The sequence below is a fragment of the Scyliorhinus canicula genome, chromosome 12, assembly GCF_902713615.1.
Source record: "Scyliorhinus canicula chromosome 12, sScyCan1.1, whole genome shotgun sequence".
In the NCBI taxonomy this organism is placed as follows: domain Eukaryota; kingdom Metazoa; phylum Chordata; class Chondrichthyes; order Carcharhiniformes; family Scyliorhinidae; genus Scyliorhinus; species Scyliorhinus canicula.
Genome location: NC_052157.1, coordinates 11,846,059 through 11,863,500, shown reverse-complemented (window position 1 = coordinate 11,863,500; position 17,442 = coordinate 11,846,059). Strand labels below are relative to the sequence as shown.

General features: G+C 46.7%; 1 protein-coding gene across 2 annotated transcripts in view; it reads right to left on the bottom strand.

Moving 5' to 3' along the window:
* The window catches only part of LOC119974488 (membrane progestin receptor gamma-B-like), a 130,027-nt gene that overhangs the window by 46,845 nt on the left and 65,740 nt on the right, over positions 1-17,442 (bottom strand). For both annotated transcript variants that reach the window (XM_038813418.1, XM_038813419.1), the window contains exon 3: positions 3,629-3,856. In XM_038813418.1, coding sequence (XP_038669346.1) covers positions 3,629-3,679 — 51 coding nt within the window. In that variant the 5' untranslated portion in view covers positions 3,680-3,856. The remainder of the gene's footprint in view (positions 1-3,628; positions 3,857-17,442) is intronic.

Sequence of the window (17,442 nt, the reverse complement as noted above, 5' to 3'; positions counted from 1 at the left end):
CTCTCCACGGTCCACTCAAGAAGACAGCTCACCACTACCTTCTCAAGGGCCAATAGAGATGTGCAACAATGCTGGCCTTGCTAATGAAGTTCACACCCCGTGAACAAATAAAACAAAAATGGAGGGATTGAGCGTGTGCAAACTCTATTCCCGGCAAATCTCAGCTATGGCAACAGGGAGACTACAAATGTCCTCTGCACTATCGTTCAGATAGATTGAACCAGGTTTACACTCCAGGTCACCACGGGGTGATCCTGTGAATGTGAGGAGGTTGTCCACAGGCAGGGTGGGATTGATCTTAATGTTCTCCATTGTCAAGTAGTCTGCTGACATTGCCCAGGACCGTAGATGACCGGTGGCTGCTGGGCCACCATATCAGTGGGTCTGTTGATGGCCATAGACGTGCAACCCAGCAGCAGACAGGAGGGTAGGGAATGGTGGGGAAAGGGGCCAATGGTTTTTAAATATGATCACTCAAAGACGACCCATTGCACAGTTCGGACTTCATCTCAGCATCTGTAAGTGTGAATAGAAACCATTCCAGTAACAGTCATAATGTGTTCTCTCAGGTCAGATTGATGAATACAGATAGTACAAATAACACCATCATGACTGCAATTTCAGTCAGAGGCGGAAATACACTTTTGGGGCCCCATGCTCTCCCTATTTGTGGGGCCCCCACGTCACGCCCTTCCCCCTCCCAATGATGTCCAGTCGAGTTGCTGCTAGTCCAGCCCTCTCACTCTCAGCCCTGTGGCCTGACTGGCCTCTGGATCTGGTCAAGTCTTCCCACTCCCGCTGGCCGCTGCTCCCCAAGACACAACCCCCACACTTGCCCGGTCTTCTTCGCACCTCCCGACTGTTGCTTTGCTCACCTCCCGCAGGGCCTCGAGCCTCGACAACCGCGAGCCTTCCTGGCTGGCTGCTGCCTATCTGGCCTGGTGGACTCTGTTCCTTTTGGTTGTTGCCCACCCTCCCCAGCCCTGGCCTGGAGGTCAAGAGTCACCCCACTACTCCCCTCAATGGCCGTTGACCAGCACCTCCTCCTTGCCTTACTGAAGGCTTTGCAGGCTCGCATCTCGACGTTCGGTTGGCGATCTCACTTTAACCTCAGGCTGCCCTCCAGTCCGAATGCCAGAAACCTGGCTGGTGCTTTGCACCTTTACTCAATGAAAGTTCAGAAACTTTGCACCAATTCCAGAGATCCAGGTCTGAGCTGCTCTAAATCTCCACCACCTCCCAACATCTGGCAAACTGTTTCCCCGCTGTAAAGATAAGTCCACCAATCAGAGCCCAATGCTGTTCTGTATTGCCTGCTGATAGGCTCAAGAACTTCGAATGGGCCTACCAGCAAATTTAGAGCTACCAAGGCTCTGATTGGTATTATAGAATCATAGAATTTACAGTGCAGAAAGACTCCATTCAGCCCATCATGTCTACATCATCCCATGAAAGAGCACCCTACCTAAGCCCATGCCTCCACCCTATCCCAGTAACCCCGTAACACCACCTAACCTTTGGACACTGAGGGGCAATTTAACATGGCCAAGCCACCTAACCTGCACATCTTTGAACTGTGGGAGGAAACCGGAGCACCCGGAGGAAACCCACGCAGACGGGGAGAACGTGCAGACTCCACACAAGCAGTCACGCGAGGCTGGAATTGAACCCGGGTCCCTGGAGCTGTGAGGCAGCAGTGCTAACCACTGTGCCGACCTGTTCCCACCACAAGTCACCTCTCCGTATGGGTCCCCTGCCATTGGCGTTGTGTTTCACTGAAAGTCTGCCTCTGATTTCAGCTGTAAAACATCACCACAACAGCAATTTCCTTTCCTCTTCTAATGTTTAGGGAGGTCAGGGGTGTGGGGGTGGGTGGGTGGGGGGGGGGGGGGGGGGGGGGGTGTTTTAGGAACTGTGTTTCATAAATTCTCCTATTTCCCCCTTCTTTAAATGCATTCATTCATCCATTAGGGGTATAATTCCATGGGTGCGAGTTAATATTTCACCCCCGATGCCTGCTGCCTCTCCAAAGTAGTCTCGTTCCATTTATCATGTGTGAACCTGTATCACTAATTGGGCAAAATGACCTGCTGTAAACCCTCTCCTTTTTTATTGACTGGTGTAGCTGACCTGTCGGCAGTGATCACCTGCTTAGAATTAGGTAGAGTCAGGGCAGCACGGTGGCACAGTGGTTAGCATTGCTGCTTACGGCGCCGAGGTCCCAGGTTCGATCCCGGCTCTGGGTCACTGTCCGTGTGGAGTTTGCACATTCTCCCCGTGTTTGCGTGGGTTTCACCCCCACAACCCAAAGATGTGCAGGGTAGGTGGATTGGCCATGCTAAATTGGCCCTTAATTGGAAAAAATAATTGGGTACTCTAAATTCTTTTTACAAAGATTTTTTAAAAAGAATTAGGTGGCGTCTTCAGTACAGAGTCCATTTGTCCCACCCGCTCTTTGTCAATCTTTATGGTTCACATGAGGCTGCTCCCATGTCTCGTCATCCAATACGAGCGAAACCAGAGGTGCTGGGGCCATTTGTCAGAACCTTACTGCCGACTGAGATGGTTTAGTGCTTGAGCCAGAGTTGGGACCTGGGCCTTTCCTGATTGTGCATGGCAAGAGGCTTTACCTCAGCAATGACGACAGCTCCTGCACAGACACTAACACGACGTTCTGTAACACGGGCTGCAAGATGCTATTGTTTTCCGTAAGGTGATCTTTGCTCAGGTGCGGATTTTTTTTTGCCCTACTTTCAAAGTCTCAGGAGAAATAACGTGTGCATCATTTCTTCCAGCGGTATGATGGGAATAAACAACAGCACTTCATTCCACATTTCACCTTGCAGCTCGAAGATGATCTTCTGTTTTGTTTTGCTTGAGGTTGACAGGTTCGGAGTGCGACCCAGGGACGGTGGGGGGGGAACAGAAAACAGCCAAGTGACGCAGACCCACGAGTGTGAGCGCTCCCAGTTCAGGTGGTCCCCAGGAGACGGGCTACAAAGCTGAGAGGATGGGGAGCTTCAAACATTAAAACAAGAACTGAAATTTGCGCAATCTCCAATACTCGGAAGCTTCCTTGTTCGTTTCCACGTCACAGACTGTCATAGACAACAAGAACCTTTTGATGATGAAAAGAAACTAATCCTACTTGTAGTTGTGACTGGAACTGTCATAAAAATCTTTGGTATAAAATGATAAGCTGAATTGTAACATATTGTAATTGTAATTATAATTGGGCAGCACAGTAGCACAAGTGGACACCACGGTGGCTTCACGGCGCCAGGGTCCCAGGTTCGATTCCCCGCTGGGTCACTGTCTGTGTGGAGTTTGCACGTTCTCCCCGTGTCTGCGTGGGTTTCCTCCAGGTGCTCCGATTTCCTCCCACAGTCCAAAGACGTGCAGGTTAGGTGGATTGGCCATGATAAATTGCCCTTAGTGACCCAAAAGGTTAGGAGGGGTTATTGGGTTACGGGGATAGGGTGGACGTGAGGACTTAAGTGGGCTGGTGCAGACTCGATGGGCCGAATGGCCTCCTTCTGCGCTGTATGTTCTATGTTCTATAAACACAATGGAGCAACAAGAGGAGGTTATAGGCAAGACAGAAAGAGCAGGTTAAAAATTCACCTACTTTGGGCACTTGATTGATGCTGAGTAGACGAGGTAACTTTAAGCTCAGCATTCCTGAAGTTACTTTGCCCTCCTTGCCCAATGTATCCGCTTCCTCTCAGACCACCCGAGTGGGTGCTCGTGGTGATGGCCCCTCTGCGATCTCCCTCCCCGCTGCAACAGCCCGACCGCCGGGTCCTTCACATCAGTTTCCTCTTGCACACTTGAACGTGGCTGCAGCACATCTGGTCTAAGGAAGCAACAGAAAACACAAACACAAGTGTCATTGCCCTAGCAACGCAGATGGAAGCAAGTACCAGAGACATTTTAACTTTTGATCGAAAAACCGCTCTCCGATAGCAATTCATTGTGGCTATTTTTTTTAATTCCAGCATTCAGCTCAGTTTTTCCACAGAGCTGACTTTTAATGTCAAGATAGCCGACCAGTGAATGGCTGGAGAATGTTAATTCATAGTTCAACTGTTTCCCAGATAATAACAGGGAGCCACACAATTTACAGTCCGCCTACAATTTATAAATGTCACGGATTAAGTTACCAGTGTATCTTCCAGCAGAAGCTCAATTGGATACTATGGTGATCCAGTTCTTGGCAATGAAGCTGGCTCGAGAGGAATGTCTTTAATCCTTTGTTTACAGTTGACACAATGGCCTAGTGGACGGTGACATCACTGAACCACACTATTCAACAATCCCAAATCTGACTGGTCGATGCTGAGCAGGCTGATTTTCGTGGCACAAACTCAAGCTGTGCTGATCCCAGCTGGGGCAAAAATTAACAATATGAGGAACAGGAGGAGGCCATTCAGCCCCTCAGACCTGCTCTACCTTTCAATTAAGCCAATGCATGACCTGTAACTCAGCTCCATTTACCTGCACTCACTCCATGCCCCTTACTACACATGCCTAGCAAAACCTTCCGAGGGAGTCATTACAACACACAAGGAAGCCATTCGGCCCATCAAGTCCATCTATTCAACAATCCCATCAATCCCAATCCCCACAATCCTGCAAGTCTATTTCCCTCAAGTGGTTGGAGGTCCCGGTGAGGGGGTCAGCGGTGAATGTCATGCTGGGCAGAGGGGGAGCGGTCAAAAGCAAGGGCAGGAGGATGGAAGGCTTTGAGTGGCAACCCTCAGTCAGTCCCAGTGAGACTCCTTCACCATTTAACTGGATCTTGGCTGTTCTTCTACCTCAACGCCATCTTTCCACCCTATCCCTACGTCCCTCAATGTCATTGAAAATCTATTGACTTCTGCTTGGGACATACTCATGGATTGAGTTTCCACAGTCCTGTGGGGTACAGAATTCGAAAAATTCACCATCCTCTGACTGAAGGAATTCCTCCACCATTCAGTCCTAAATGGCCTACTCTTTATTCTGGGACTGTGTCCCCTGGTTCTACACTCTGCAAGCAGGGCGACACATCCTGCCTGCATCTACCCTGTCAAGTCCTGCAAGAATTTTGTACAATTCAGTGCGATCACCTCTCATTCTTCTAAACTCGAGGGAATATAGGCCCAGGATCTTCAATCTTTCCTCATTGGACAATCTTACCATCCCAGGGATTGGTCGGGTGAACCTTTATTGTAGTCCCCCTATGGCATATCCTTCCTTAGGTAAGTGTTACTACCAACCAGGGACTGCAGTGGAAGAATCAATCGAGCCTGTTCTTTTGGGTTCAAGCTGGTTTATTGTAACACACTTCCCTCTAGCTACTAACCCTTTGAAGCTCTCACCCAAGTGTTTCAGTTGTCTGTATTTATAGGATAATCAATGTCACATGTTCAGCAATGCACTTAATAAGGTGATTGCCATACACAGTGATTAATAGTACATTGACCGTAAGGAGGCTAAAACTGAACTATAACGTTCCTTCCTGATGATTCCCTTATTTCCTGTTTCTTTATTTTTTTGCAGTTATCATTTTGATCCACAGATGCTAAATGGATCTGCATCTTTAAGTTGAGCAGGGACAATGAAAAATTCAAAAGTTACCAAAGAGAACACTCTGAGAGCTTTGACAGCAAAACCCAGACTTTGTGGCACCCAAGAGATACATATACATAGAACATAGAGTGCAGAAGGAAACCTGGGACCCTGGCGCTGTGAAGCCACAGTGTTATCCACCTGTGCTACCATGCTGCCCTAGGACTTGGGTGGGACTTGGTTCAAATGGTTGACAGGTGGCCAATGAATTGGCCAAAAGGCCGCATTCTACCCGGTAACAGGTGGCGATTGGATCGTGCCTGTGTGGGATGATTTCAAGACTCAAGGAAAACTGCGTCAGGTCCTTGGACACTCAGGAGAAAGGACCTGCTCTCTCTCTCTCTCTCTCATGTTTTCTTCAGAAAAGCTGCTGGATTTCTGAAACTGCAGAGACCTGAATGAATCTACAGTGAAAAAAATCAGACTGGAAAGCTGAATTCACGACCTGAAAGCCTGGTTTCAGCGAAAGTGTGCTAGAAAGAACCATCTTTTTATTTTTACTTATTATTTTCACCCCTCTCTTCTCCTGTGTTTTTGTTTATCTTATGTGTGTGTGTGTGTATAAAGAGTGGGGGCGGGGGACAGGATTAGGAATTAGTTAATAGTTAACCAGTTGTATTTGCTGCATATTTCATTATAGTTCTTGTTATAAATAAAAAGTGATTATGTTTAACTTTACAACCTGGTGACTTTAATTATTGGGCAAGGGCCAAAGACTTTGGGTATTTTCCGAAGCACTATTTGTTCATTCAATTGTGCTGCGCCTCCAGGTTAAGGAGGCTGGAATTGACAGCGTCCCAGCCCAGGGTATTGTAACAGCACACAGTACTCCAGGTGTGGTCTCGTCGTGGCTCTATACATACAGTACATAGATACATAGAAGATAGGGGCAGGAGGAGGCCTTTTGGCCCTTCGAGCCTGCTTCACCATTCATCACGATCATGGCTGATCATCCAACTCAATAGCCTAATCCTGTTTTCTCCCCATAGCCTTTGATCCCATTCTCCCCAAGTGCTATATCCAGCCGCTTCTTGAATATATTCAAAGTTTTAGCATCAACTACTTCCTGTAGTAATGAATTCCACAAGCTCACCACTCTTTGTGTGAAGAAGTGACTCCTTATCTCTGTCCGAAATGGTTTACCCGGAATCCTCAGACAGTGATCCCTGGTTCTGGACACACCCATCATTGGTAACATCTTCCCTGCATCTACCCTGTCTAGTCCTGTTAGAATTTTATAAGTCTCTATGAGATCCCCCCTCATTCTTCTGAACTCCAGCGAGAACAATCCCAAACTAGTCAATCTCTCCTCATATGACAGTCCCACCATCCCTGGAATCAGTCTGGTAAACCTTTGCCGCACTCCCTCGAGAGCAAGAACATCCTTCCTCAGAGAAGGAGACCAAAACTGCACACAATACTCCAAGTGTGGCCTCACCAAGGCACTGTGCAATTGCAGCAACACATCCCTGCTTCTGTACTCAGAACCTCTTGCAATGAAGGCCAACATACCATTAGCCTTCTTTACCGCCTGCTGCACCTGCATGCTTACCTTCGGTGAATGGTGCACAAGGACACCCAGGTCCCGCTGCACACTCCCCTCTCCCAATTTACAACCATTCTGGTAGTAATCTGTCTTCATGTTTTTTCTTCCAAAATGAATAACCTCACACTTATCCAAATTATACTGCATCTGCCATTGATTTGCCCACTCGCATAACCTGTCCAAATCATGCTGTAGGATCCCTGCATCCACGTCACAATTCACCCTCCCACCTAATTTGGTATCATCTGCAAACTTTGAGATGTTACATTTTGTTCCCTCATCCAAATCATTAATATATATTGTGAATAGCTGGGTCCCAGCACCGATCCCTGTGGTACCCCACTGGTTACTGCCTGCCAATTTGAACCCATTAATCCCAACTCTTTGTTTCCTCTCTGCCAACCAGTTTTCTATCCACCTCAATACATTTCCCCCAATCCCATGCGCTTTAATTTTGCACAATAATCTCTTATGCAGGACTTTGTCAAACGCCTTCTGAAAGTTTAAATACACCACATCGACTGGCTGCCCCTTGTCGACTGTACTGGTTACTTCTTCAAAGAATTCCAACAGATTTGTCAAGCTTGATTTTCCCTTCATAAATCCACGCTGACTCTGACTGATCCTGCCACTGCTTTCTAAATATTCCGCTATAAAGTTCTTGATAATGAATTCAAGCATTTTTCCCACTATTGATGTTGGGTTTACTGGTCTATAATTCCCGCTTTCTCTCTACCTCCCATTTTGAATATTGGAGTGACGTCAGCTACCCTCCAATCTGCAGGGACAGTTCCAGAGTCTATAGAATCCCGGAAGATGACCACCAATGCATCCACTATTTCCAGAGCCGCCTTCTTAAGCACTCTGGGATGCAGATTCTCAGGCCCTGGGGATTTATCTGCCTTCAATCCCATCAGTTTCCCCAGCACCATTTCTCTACTAATGTTGATTTCCCTCAGTTCTTCTCTCTCACTAAACCTTTCATTCTCCAACATTTCTGGGATGATTTGTGTCCTCATTTGTGAAGACAGAACCAAAGTATGTATTTAATTGCTCAGCCATTTCATTGTCCTTTATTATGCATCCCGCTGTTTCTGTCTGCAGTGGGTTTACATTTCTCTTTACCAATCTCCTTCTCTTCACAGATCTGTAGAACCTCTTAGTGTCAGTCTTTATGTTCCCTGCAAGCTTCCTTTCATACTGCACTTTCCCCTTCTTAATCAATCCCTTTGTCCTTGTTTGCTGAATTCTAAACTGCTCCCAGTCCTCAGATCTATTATTTTTCTTGGCCAATCTGTGGGCTTCATCCTTGGATCGGTTACTATTTCTAATTTCCTTTGTAAGCCATGGATTGTCCCTCTTAGCCCCTTTGCTTTTGTGCCATATAGAAATGAACAGTTGCTGTAGTTCCTCAATGCATTCCTTGAATGTTTGTCATTGTCGATCTACTGTCATCCCTTTAAGTAACTCTCCACAATCTATCAAGGCCAACTCCCGCCTCATATCCTCATAGTTCCTGTACATCTGCAGCAAAACTTCCTTACTCCTGTACTCAAATCCTCTCGTAATAAAGGCTAACACACCATTTGTCTTCCCAACAGCTTCCCGTGTCTTATGAAGAGGGATGCCTAGGTTCCTTTGAACATCAACAAATCCCAATCTCTCGTCATTTAAGAAATACTCTTGTATTTCTGTTTATCCGAATAAAGTAGCTACCTCCACACTTTGCAACATTATATTCCATCTGCCATGTACTTGCCCACTCACTTAGTCTGTTCAAATCTCCTTGAAGCCTTTTTGTATCCTCCTCACCACTCACATTCCCACTTAGTTTTGTGTCATCTGCAACCTTGGAAACATTACGGGCGAGGTTCTCCGCAAATGCGGAGAGTCGTAAAGGCTGCCGTGAAACTGGCCGTGTTTCACGGCAGCCTTCACTCCCGTTCCCGGGACCCGATTCTCCCCCCCCCCCAAATCGGGGCTAGGAGCGGGACCCCGGGAATCACGGCGTTGCGGCCTTAACGACCGTCGTTAAGGCTGGTGTCTGTATGACATCATCACGCCATTGATGCGTGCGGTTCCGCATTTCTCCACCGCCGCCCGACAAGATGTGGCTTGATCTTGTCGGGTGGCGGAGGGGAAATAGTGCGTCCCTTTTGGACGCAGGCCCGACGATCGGTGGGCACCAATCGCGGGCCAGTCCAGTCACCTCCCGAGCACAACAGTGGTGCTCCCGCCCCAAACGGGCCTCTGGATGCCCCAAACGGGCACCCAGCGCCCGTTTTTACGACGGCAGCAAGCAGGTGTGTTTGCTGCCGTGAAAAAATGGGCGTAAAGGCCCGGACGCTCGGCCCATCGGCCGCGGAGAATCGCCGCTCGCCGTAAAAAACGGCAAGCGGCGATTCGTGATGTGGGTCGGGTGAGGGGGGGGGGGGAGAATAGCGGGAGGCGCAAAAAATGTCGGGAGGCCCTCCCGCTATTCTCCCAACCGGCGTGGGCAGCGGAGAATCGTGCCCTGTATTTGGTCCCCACATTAAAATCGCTCCTATTGATTGATAATAACTGGGAAACAAGCACTGATCCTTGCGGCACCCCACTCGTCACAGTTTGCCAACTTGAGAATGATCCCTTTATCCCTATTTTCTGTTTTCTGCCCATTAACCAATCCTCGATTCATGCCAGTTTATTACCCCCAATCCCAAGTGCATGAACTTTGCTTACTAGCCTTTATTTTGAGACTGTGTCCCCTGGTTCTCAACCCTGCAAGCAGGGGAAACCGCCATCCTCCATTTAATAATAATAATCTTTATTGTCACATGTAGGCTTACATTAACACTGCAATGAAGTTTCTGTGAAAAGGCCCTAGTCGCCACATTGCGGCATCTGTATAGGTACACTGAATTAGAATTCAGAATGTCCAATTCACCCGCCAGCACCTCTTTCAGGACATGTGGGAGGAAACTGGAGCACCCGGAGGCATCCCACGCAGACACCGGGAGAACGTGGAGACTGCACAGTCAGTGACCCAAGCGGGAATCGAACCGGGGACGATTGTGCTTTGAAGCAACAGTGCTAACCACTGTGCTACCGGGTCTACCCCGCCAAGTCTGAGAAACACAAGTTTAAGTGAGGAGATGAAGGAAATCAGTATTAGAAGAGGAATGGTTTGGGGGAAATTAAGAGGATTGAAGGACGATAAATCTCCAGGGCCTGATAATCTTCATCCCAGAGTACTTAAATGAAATGAAATGAAAATTGCTTATTGTCACAAGTAGGCTTCAAATGAAGTTACTGTGAAAAGCCCCTAGTCGCCACATTCCGCCGCCTGTTCGGGGAGGCTGGTTCGGGAATTGAACCGTGCTGCTGGCCTGCCTTGGTCTGCTTCAAAAGCCAGTGATTTAGCCCAGTGTGCTAAACCAGCCCCTAAGAACTTAAGAACCCTTAAGAACCCTTAAGAACCAGCAAGAACCAGCAAGAACCAGCGTCCTTAAGGAAGTGGCCCTAAAAATAGATCCACTGGGTGGTGATTTTCCAAAATTCTTTGGGCTCTGGAATGGTTCCTACAGATTGGAGGTAGCTAACATGAGCCCGCTATTCATAAAGGGAGATAGAGAGAAAACAGTGAACAATCGACCAGAGAGCCTAACGTCAGTAGCTAGCTAGAATCCATTATCAAGGATTTCCTAGCACAGCAAAGCAGCAGTATAATCAAAGTCAGCATGGATATATGAAAGGGAAATCATGCTTGACAAAATCTACTGAAATTCTTTGAAGATGTGACTAGTAGAGTTGACTTGGGATAACCGGTGGATGTGGTTTATTTAGACTTTCAGAAGGCTTTCACCAAAGTCTCACGTAGCAGATTACTATGTAAAGTTAAAGCACAGGTTGGTAAACTTGGTTTGACAATAGAAGACCGAGTGGTGATCGAACCAACAGCACCAACTTACATTTATATAGCATACTTAACATATTTAACTATCTGAAAACACTTCACAGCAACATTGGCAAACAAAATTTGACACCGAGGCCTGACTTGGACGAAAGAGGTAGGGTTTAAAGGAACATATCAAAGGTTGTGAGAGGAGAAATGTGCTGGGATTTAGGGACGGAATTCTATGTTTGTCATAGAATCAGTTTAGAAGGCCACTCGGCCCATCAAGCCTGCACCAACCCTCTGACAGAGCACTCCACTGGAGTGCACTTCCCCACTCTATCCCAATAACCCTTTAACCTAACCTGCACATCCTTGGACACTAAGGGGCAATTTATCATGGCCATTCAGGGCCTAGATGGATAAAAGCAAGGCTGTCAATGGTGATTCGAAGAAAATCTTTGTTTAATGTAGTAGGTTAGATCGAGTGGATGAGCTATGTTACCTGGTGGAGTGGTCCAGAACAAGGGGGGGTGTAATCTTAAAATAACATTCAGGAACAAAATCAGGAGTCACTTCTTCACATGAATGATTTCTCCGCCAATGGCTCTGGATTGTGGTTGAAGATCAATCGATGTTTGTTAGATAAGGGTACCAAATTAAAAGGTGCAAAGGCAGGTAAATGGGATCAGGTATAGGCCATGATTTAACTGAAGCCTGGAGCTGGCTGAAGGGACTGAATGACGTCCTCCTGTTGCCGTGCTGTGTTCCCTACGATCTTTGATAATACACGTAACGCAACCTGATCGCACAAAACATTTGCCAGAAATTATAGTAGAGAAAAAAAGTCACTGGATCCAGAGAGACTTGGGTGAAGAGCCTTTAGCTATTTGATCGTGTCCAGAATGCTAATCAACCTATTATAATATTAGAAGGTAGATTTTGAATGAAGACCCATGATGTGACATCAAATTCTGGAGTTCTCCCACAAGACTCTGAGATCAAAGTCATGATTGCTGAGTCTGGACTGTCCAATGCGAGGAGATAGAAAGATCAAATGGACGGCCAGGATTTATTTCTGTATTGGGAATGAATAATAGTTCAGGAGAGTCATCTCTGAGAATCTCTTTTCCACCCTGAAGTTGTAAAACACCCAAGTGATGGTTTATGTAATTGGAACATCTGAGGAGTGGAAATGGAAAAGATTGCTGAAATATTATTACGCACGTCCATTTTATTCTTTTGTTTTAGGCTGATTGTTCTTTGTTCACCAGTTTTCAAACCTAAACCCTACTGCTGGCATCGACTGCTCACTGGGTACAAAGCCACAAGTGCCTATCACCCTCTGGGACCTCACCCAAGAGGTTAGCACCACTACGTCACAGAGCCAGGGGCCCGGGTTCAATTCTGGCCTTGGCGTGTGTGGAGTTCACACATTCTCCCCGTGTCTGCGTGGGTTTCCTCCGGGTGCTCCGGTTTCCTCACACAGTCCAAAGATGTGCAGGTTAGGTGGATTGGCCTTGATCAATGCAGTGCGTTATAGGGATAGGGCAGGGGAATAGGTAGTGTGTTCTTTCAGAGGGTTGGTGCAGCCACGATGGGTCAAATGGCCTCCTTCTGCACTGTAGCGATTCTATGGACCATGCATCTCAACAAATCATGCCATTGGAGGGGAGGATGAAGGAGTCCTTCACAGTTGAGACGAAACTTGTCCTCATACAACATCCGCTAGCCCAGAGCAGTCAGGAGAGGTATGAACAGTGGTAGCCCCAGTCGATCCTTCCCTCCCCAGATTAGGAGTGTAGTGCTGTTATTTAGAATCACACCAATGTCCAGCTAACTCCGCACAGATGAGGGGTCGAATCTGGGTCCGTCCAGGGTCATATGGCTCAACAACTTACAAGATAACCTCACTGATTGATGTTCAGTACCACTTAATCATCGGAAGCCCGTTGTATAACACTCCTAATGTTTAGTTCCATTTAGGTCATCTGCATAGGTGTAGAACCAGCTGTCAACGCTCAATCAACTGTTTTACACTATTCCACAGTCATGATCCACCCCACTATTCTCTCTTGTTTTTGAGCAGACGAAATAACAGAGGAATTGTTTTAATTAGGCGTGAAACAAACAATTACAAATTGCCTATTTTTATCTCTCAATTAAGGAAAATTCCGCATAATCCTTAGGAAAGTGTAACTTTTCTCAGCAAATTCAAGATCGTGATTCCCCGCCTTATCCAATACTATTGCAACCTCATCATTTTAAACTTGGGTTTCCAGTTGGCCCTCACTATTAACCCTACTGACCTACAATGAACTTTCTAACAATAATAATAATCTTTATTAGTGTCACAAGTAGGCTTGCATTAACGCTGCAATGAAGGTACCGTGAAAAGCCCCTGGAAAGGACACAACCTGAAATGAGTGCTGTAATCACAAATAGTAATTTCTACAAAAGCAACTTGTGTTTTTGTAACTCCTTTCATGTAAAATTAAAACTTCCAAGGGTTCCGCAGGAGTGTTATGAAACAAAATTTATCGCGGAGCCGCATGAGTAATTAAGATAGACGGCTCAAAGTTGGATCACGAGGTAGGTTTTAAGAAGCGTCGAGAAGGGGGGGGGGAAAGAGAGCTGTTTTAGAAAGGGAATTCTAGAGCTTCGGGTCTAGAGCTGGTTTAGAAAGGGAATCCAGAGCTTAAGATCTAGAACTGGTTCAGAAAGGGTATCCCAGAGTTTAGGATCTAGAGCTGGTTTCGAAAGGAATAGTTGTAATAATCCACCCGGTTCCTTTCAAGAAAGAAATCCACGGTCATTATCTGATCTGTCTGGCATACATGTGACCCCGAGATCCACAATGTTGGTTGTTGACTCTTGACTGCCTCGCAAGCCACTTGGTTCAAAGGGCAATTAGGGGTGGGCAACAAATGCTGACCCTGCCAGCAACGCCCACATCTTAGAAAGAAAGAAGAAAGAAAAGGTAATTTGAGGGCCCGGCCACCATTAATGAAGTGATTAAAATTGGAGATATTCAAGAGACCAGACTTTGAACGCTTTGATGAGCCTCGTCGCCAATTTTTTCTGATCTGGGAATGCAATAACAGAACATTGAAAGGCATTTCCTTAGTCACGGCAACTCTATTAAATACTGCGAAACTGGATACATCTCCTCCAATTCCACTGTACAATTTTCCACTTTTATTATCCACCATTTAGTTTAACAACCTTCCAATAATACGTTTAAGGCCTGTGGCAGGTTCTGTGACTGAATCACATGCATTTGCTTGGCTCTTCATTGGATTTGGGTTTCTGTAATGATATTATCGCAGTCATTGTTTAACGTTGTTTCAATGTCATTGCCGTAATTTGCTTACTGGTCTCAGTTCATTGCGTTTCAGGTATGTAATGGCTCCAGCCTAAATTCCACAAATGATCAGCGAAAAACAGGTTTGACACTTTAAGTGGCCGCCTTGCTGCAGAGTCTGCTCTATCAGAGGTCTTATCCAATCTGTATCTTGTTTCTAAAGAAGGTAAATTGCCCCCCGCCCCCCCTCCCCCATTCTGTGTTTGCATGTGTTCAGTTCTCCAGCAGTCCCTCCCCTGGATACTGCAATCCAGGTCAATCTCGAGTGAACAAACAAACTCTAACATTACATTTGCCACAAGCAGATAATAAGGTGCGTTCTTCGTGCACGTATTCAACGCTCGCTCAATTAACCTTTCATTACGTGTGAGCCCAAGCAATGGATATCGGCGGGCTATTCAACCATGGGAAGGCCCTGTCCCCGCCTGGCTCCCACATGCACACTTTCCAGCAGAGGTCACTGTAAAGCAGGCATTTTCAAAGTGGGGATCGCGACCCGTGGGTGGGTGTCGGGAGGGTTGCAGAGCCGTCCGTCACGGCGTTCCCGATTGCGTGAATCTGCACGCAACAGCTGCAGCAGCCGGATTTTAACAATGCCGGCTGTGAGTGACTTTGAAAATGACGGCCGCGACCAGATAAAAAAACGTGGGCGTACTGCGCATACGTGCCCGCTCATCGGTGCGCATGCGCAGAACCAAGCGAGAAGCACTGCCTCTTCCTGACATCAGCACGCTGACCCAGGAGAAGATTTTTCTTTAAGTTGAAAGCAATCTTCCTGACTGAAGCGATGCAGAGAGCAGGTCACGCGCCCCGAACGCTGACGTTCGGGGCGTGATTGCGAGTCCTCCATTTTGTCAGCAGCAAAGAAGTAAATGAGGACCAAGCAGGCTCACCTCTCGCATTACGGGGAAGAGAAAATGGTGGGTCGCGAATGTCGGCCGGCATGGGTCACGACGATCGGCCGGCGTGGATCCCAAAAGTAGGCCAGTTGATAAAAATGGGTCCCCAGAAAAAATGTTTGAAAAACACGAAAAGCAGGGGGTTCCGAAGGGATGTGAACCTTTCTTACCCAAGACTGCTTGAGTGCAATTGTAGCACCTTCACTCTTTTCTTTAGTTACAGAAGAGGGTGAGAAATATTTTTTAAAAATTCATTGGCAGGATGTAGGTATCGGTGGCTGGGTCTGTATGAATTGCCCACAATTCTGCAAGTTTTAAAGTGCTGGTGGACAAGGATAAGAGTGATCCTAGGGTAAATGTGCGAAATTGGGGGCAGGTTAATTATAACACTACTAGGCGGGAACTGAAGAACCTAGATTGGGGCAGATGTTTGAGGGTAAATCAACATCTAACATATGGGAGGCTTTCAAATGTCAGTTGAAAGGAATTCAGGACCGGCATGTTCCTGTGAGGAAGAAGGATAAATACGGCAAATTGCGTGATCCTTGGATAATGAGATATTGTAGGCCTCGTCAAATAGAAAAAGGAGGCATTTGTCAGGGCTAGAAGGCTGGGAATAGACGAAGCCTGTGTGGAATATAAGGAAAGTAGGAAGGAACTTAAGCAAGGAGTCAGGAGGGCTAAAAGGGGGTTACGAAAAGTAATTTTAGGAAAACCCCAAGGTTTTTTTACACGTACATAAAAAGCAAGAGGGTAGCCAGAGAAAGGGTTGGCCCACTGAAGGACAGGGGAGGGAATCTATGTGTGGAGCCAGAGGAAATGGGTGAGGTACTAAATGAATACTTTGCATCAGTATTCACCAAAGAGAAGGAATTGGTGGATATTGGGCGGAATTTTATTTGTGCACCAGGGTTCATTGAAATCCATCCATTTGTTTTTGAGATATATTGTTTACAGACCAACAGTGGTGAAAGCATGGCCTCTATCCATCGTCTGTGGTGAAGGCACTCAACCAACATCACTGGTCGTTATCACATCACTGTCTAATGGATCTTGCTGTGCACAAATGGGCTTCAGGGATACCCCAAATTACAACAGTGACCTCTTCAAAAACACTTCCCAGGTCTTAAAGTGCCCTGATGTTGTGAAAAGTGTTCTCTAATAGCAACACAACTCGCATGCATACCACACTTGTAATGTAGTAAAATGACTCAAGTTGCTTCACAGGAGCATTGTCAACCAACATTTGATACCAAGCCATGTGATGGAATATTAGGAAAGGTCACCCAAAAGTTTGGCCAAGATAGTAAGTTTTAAGGGGCGTCTTATAGGAGGGGCAAGGGGTAGAGTGGTGGAGAAGTTTCGAGGCAAATTCCAGAGTTTAGTGCTGAGAGACATCCGTTCTCAAAGTCACCTCAGCACTGGCCCGTAAGTGGTTGGAATCAGCGGAGAAAGGTATCTGTCCTCCACTTGTACCACTTCCTTTGCCAAACTGCCTTGTAGAAATCACAGCTGGTTTCACAATGGAAACACTGAGCTGGCTCACCTTCTCCTGAAATCTTAAATAAACAAGGGCTTATGTAAACAAACATTTTAGCTCAATCAATCAGAAAAAAATCCACAATTCCTCTGTACAACATTCAGCTGGCTCTGAGGTCACCCTTTCTCCAATCGTTTTTCTGAGATCTGGGTGTTGCCAGTAATTTATAGCACATTCCTGGTTGTCCTTCCAAAGATGCTGGGGGTGCGGAGGGGGGGGGGGCAGGGGCCTTCTCCATGAAGCCTTATGGTGAGGGTGCCCCCAATGTGCTGCTCGTGAGAAAGTTCCAAGATTTTGACCCAGCAACGATGAAGGAATGGGGATTTCAGACTGTCAGGTCGATGTGTGACTCGATGGGGACCTTGAAGGCGATGGTGTCTTGCTGGATGGTGGGGTGGGCTTGGGAAGTGCTGCTGAAGAAATCCCCAGGCATCGAGTGTGTGGGTCGGGTTTGTGGGGCTTGGCGGTCTATTCCTGCCTGTCATTTTCGTATGCTCATATCTAAGTGGGACATTAATGGAGAAAGGTTTTGCCATCTGTCCTGATTTGAACCGAAAGGTCTGATGTAGTGTAGCAGGTTGCCATTAATTTTCATCCTTGAAAGTG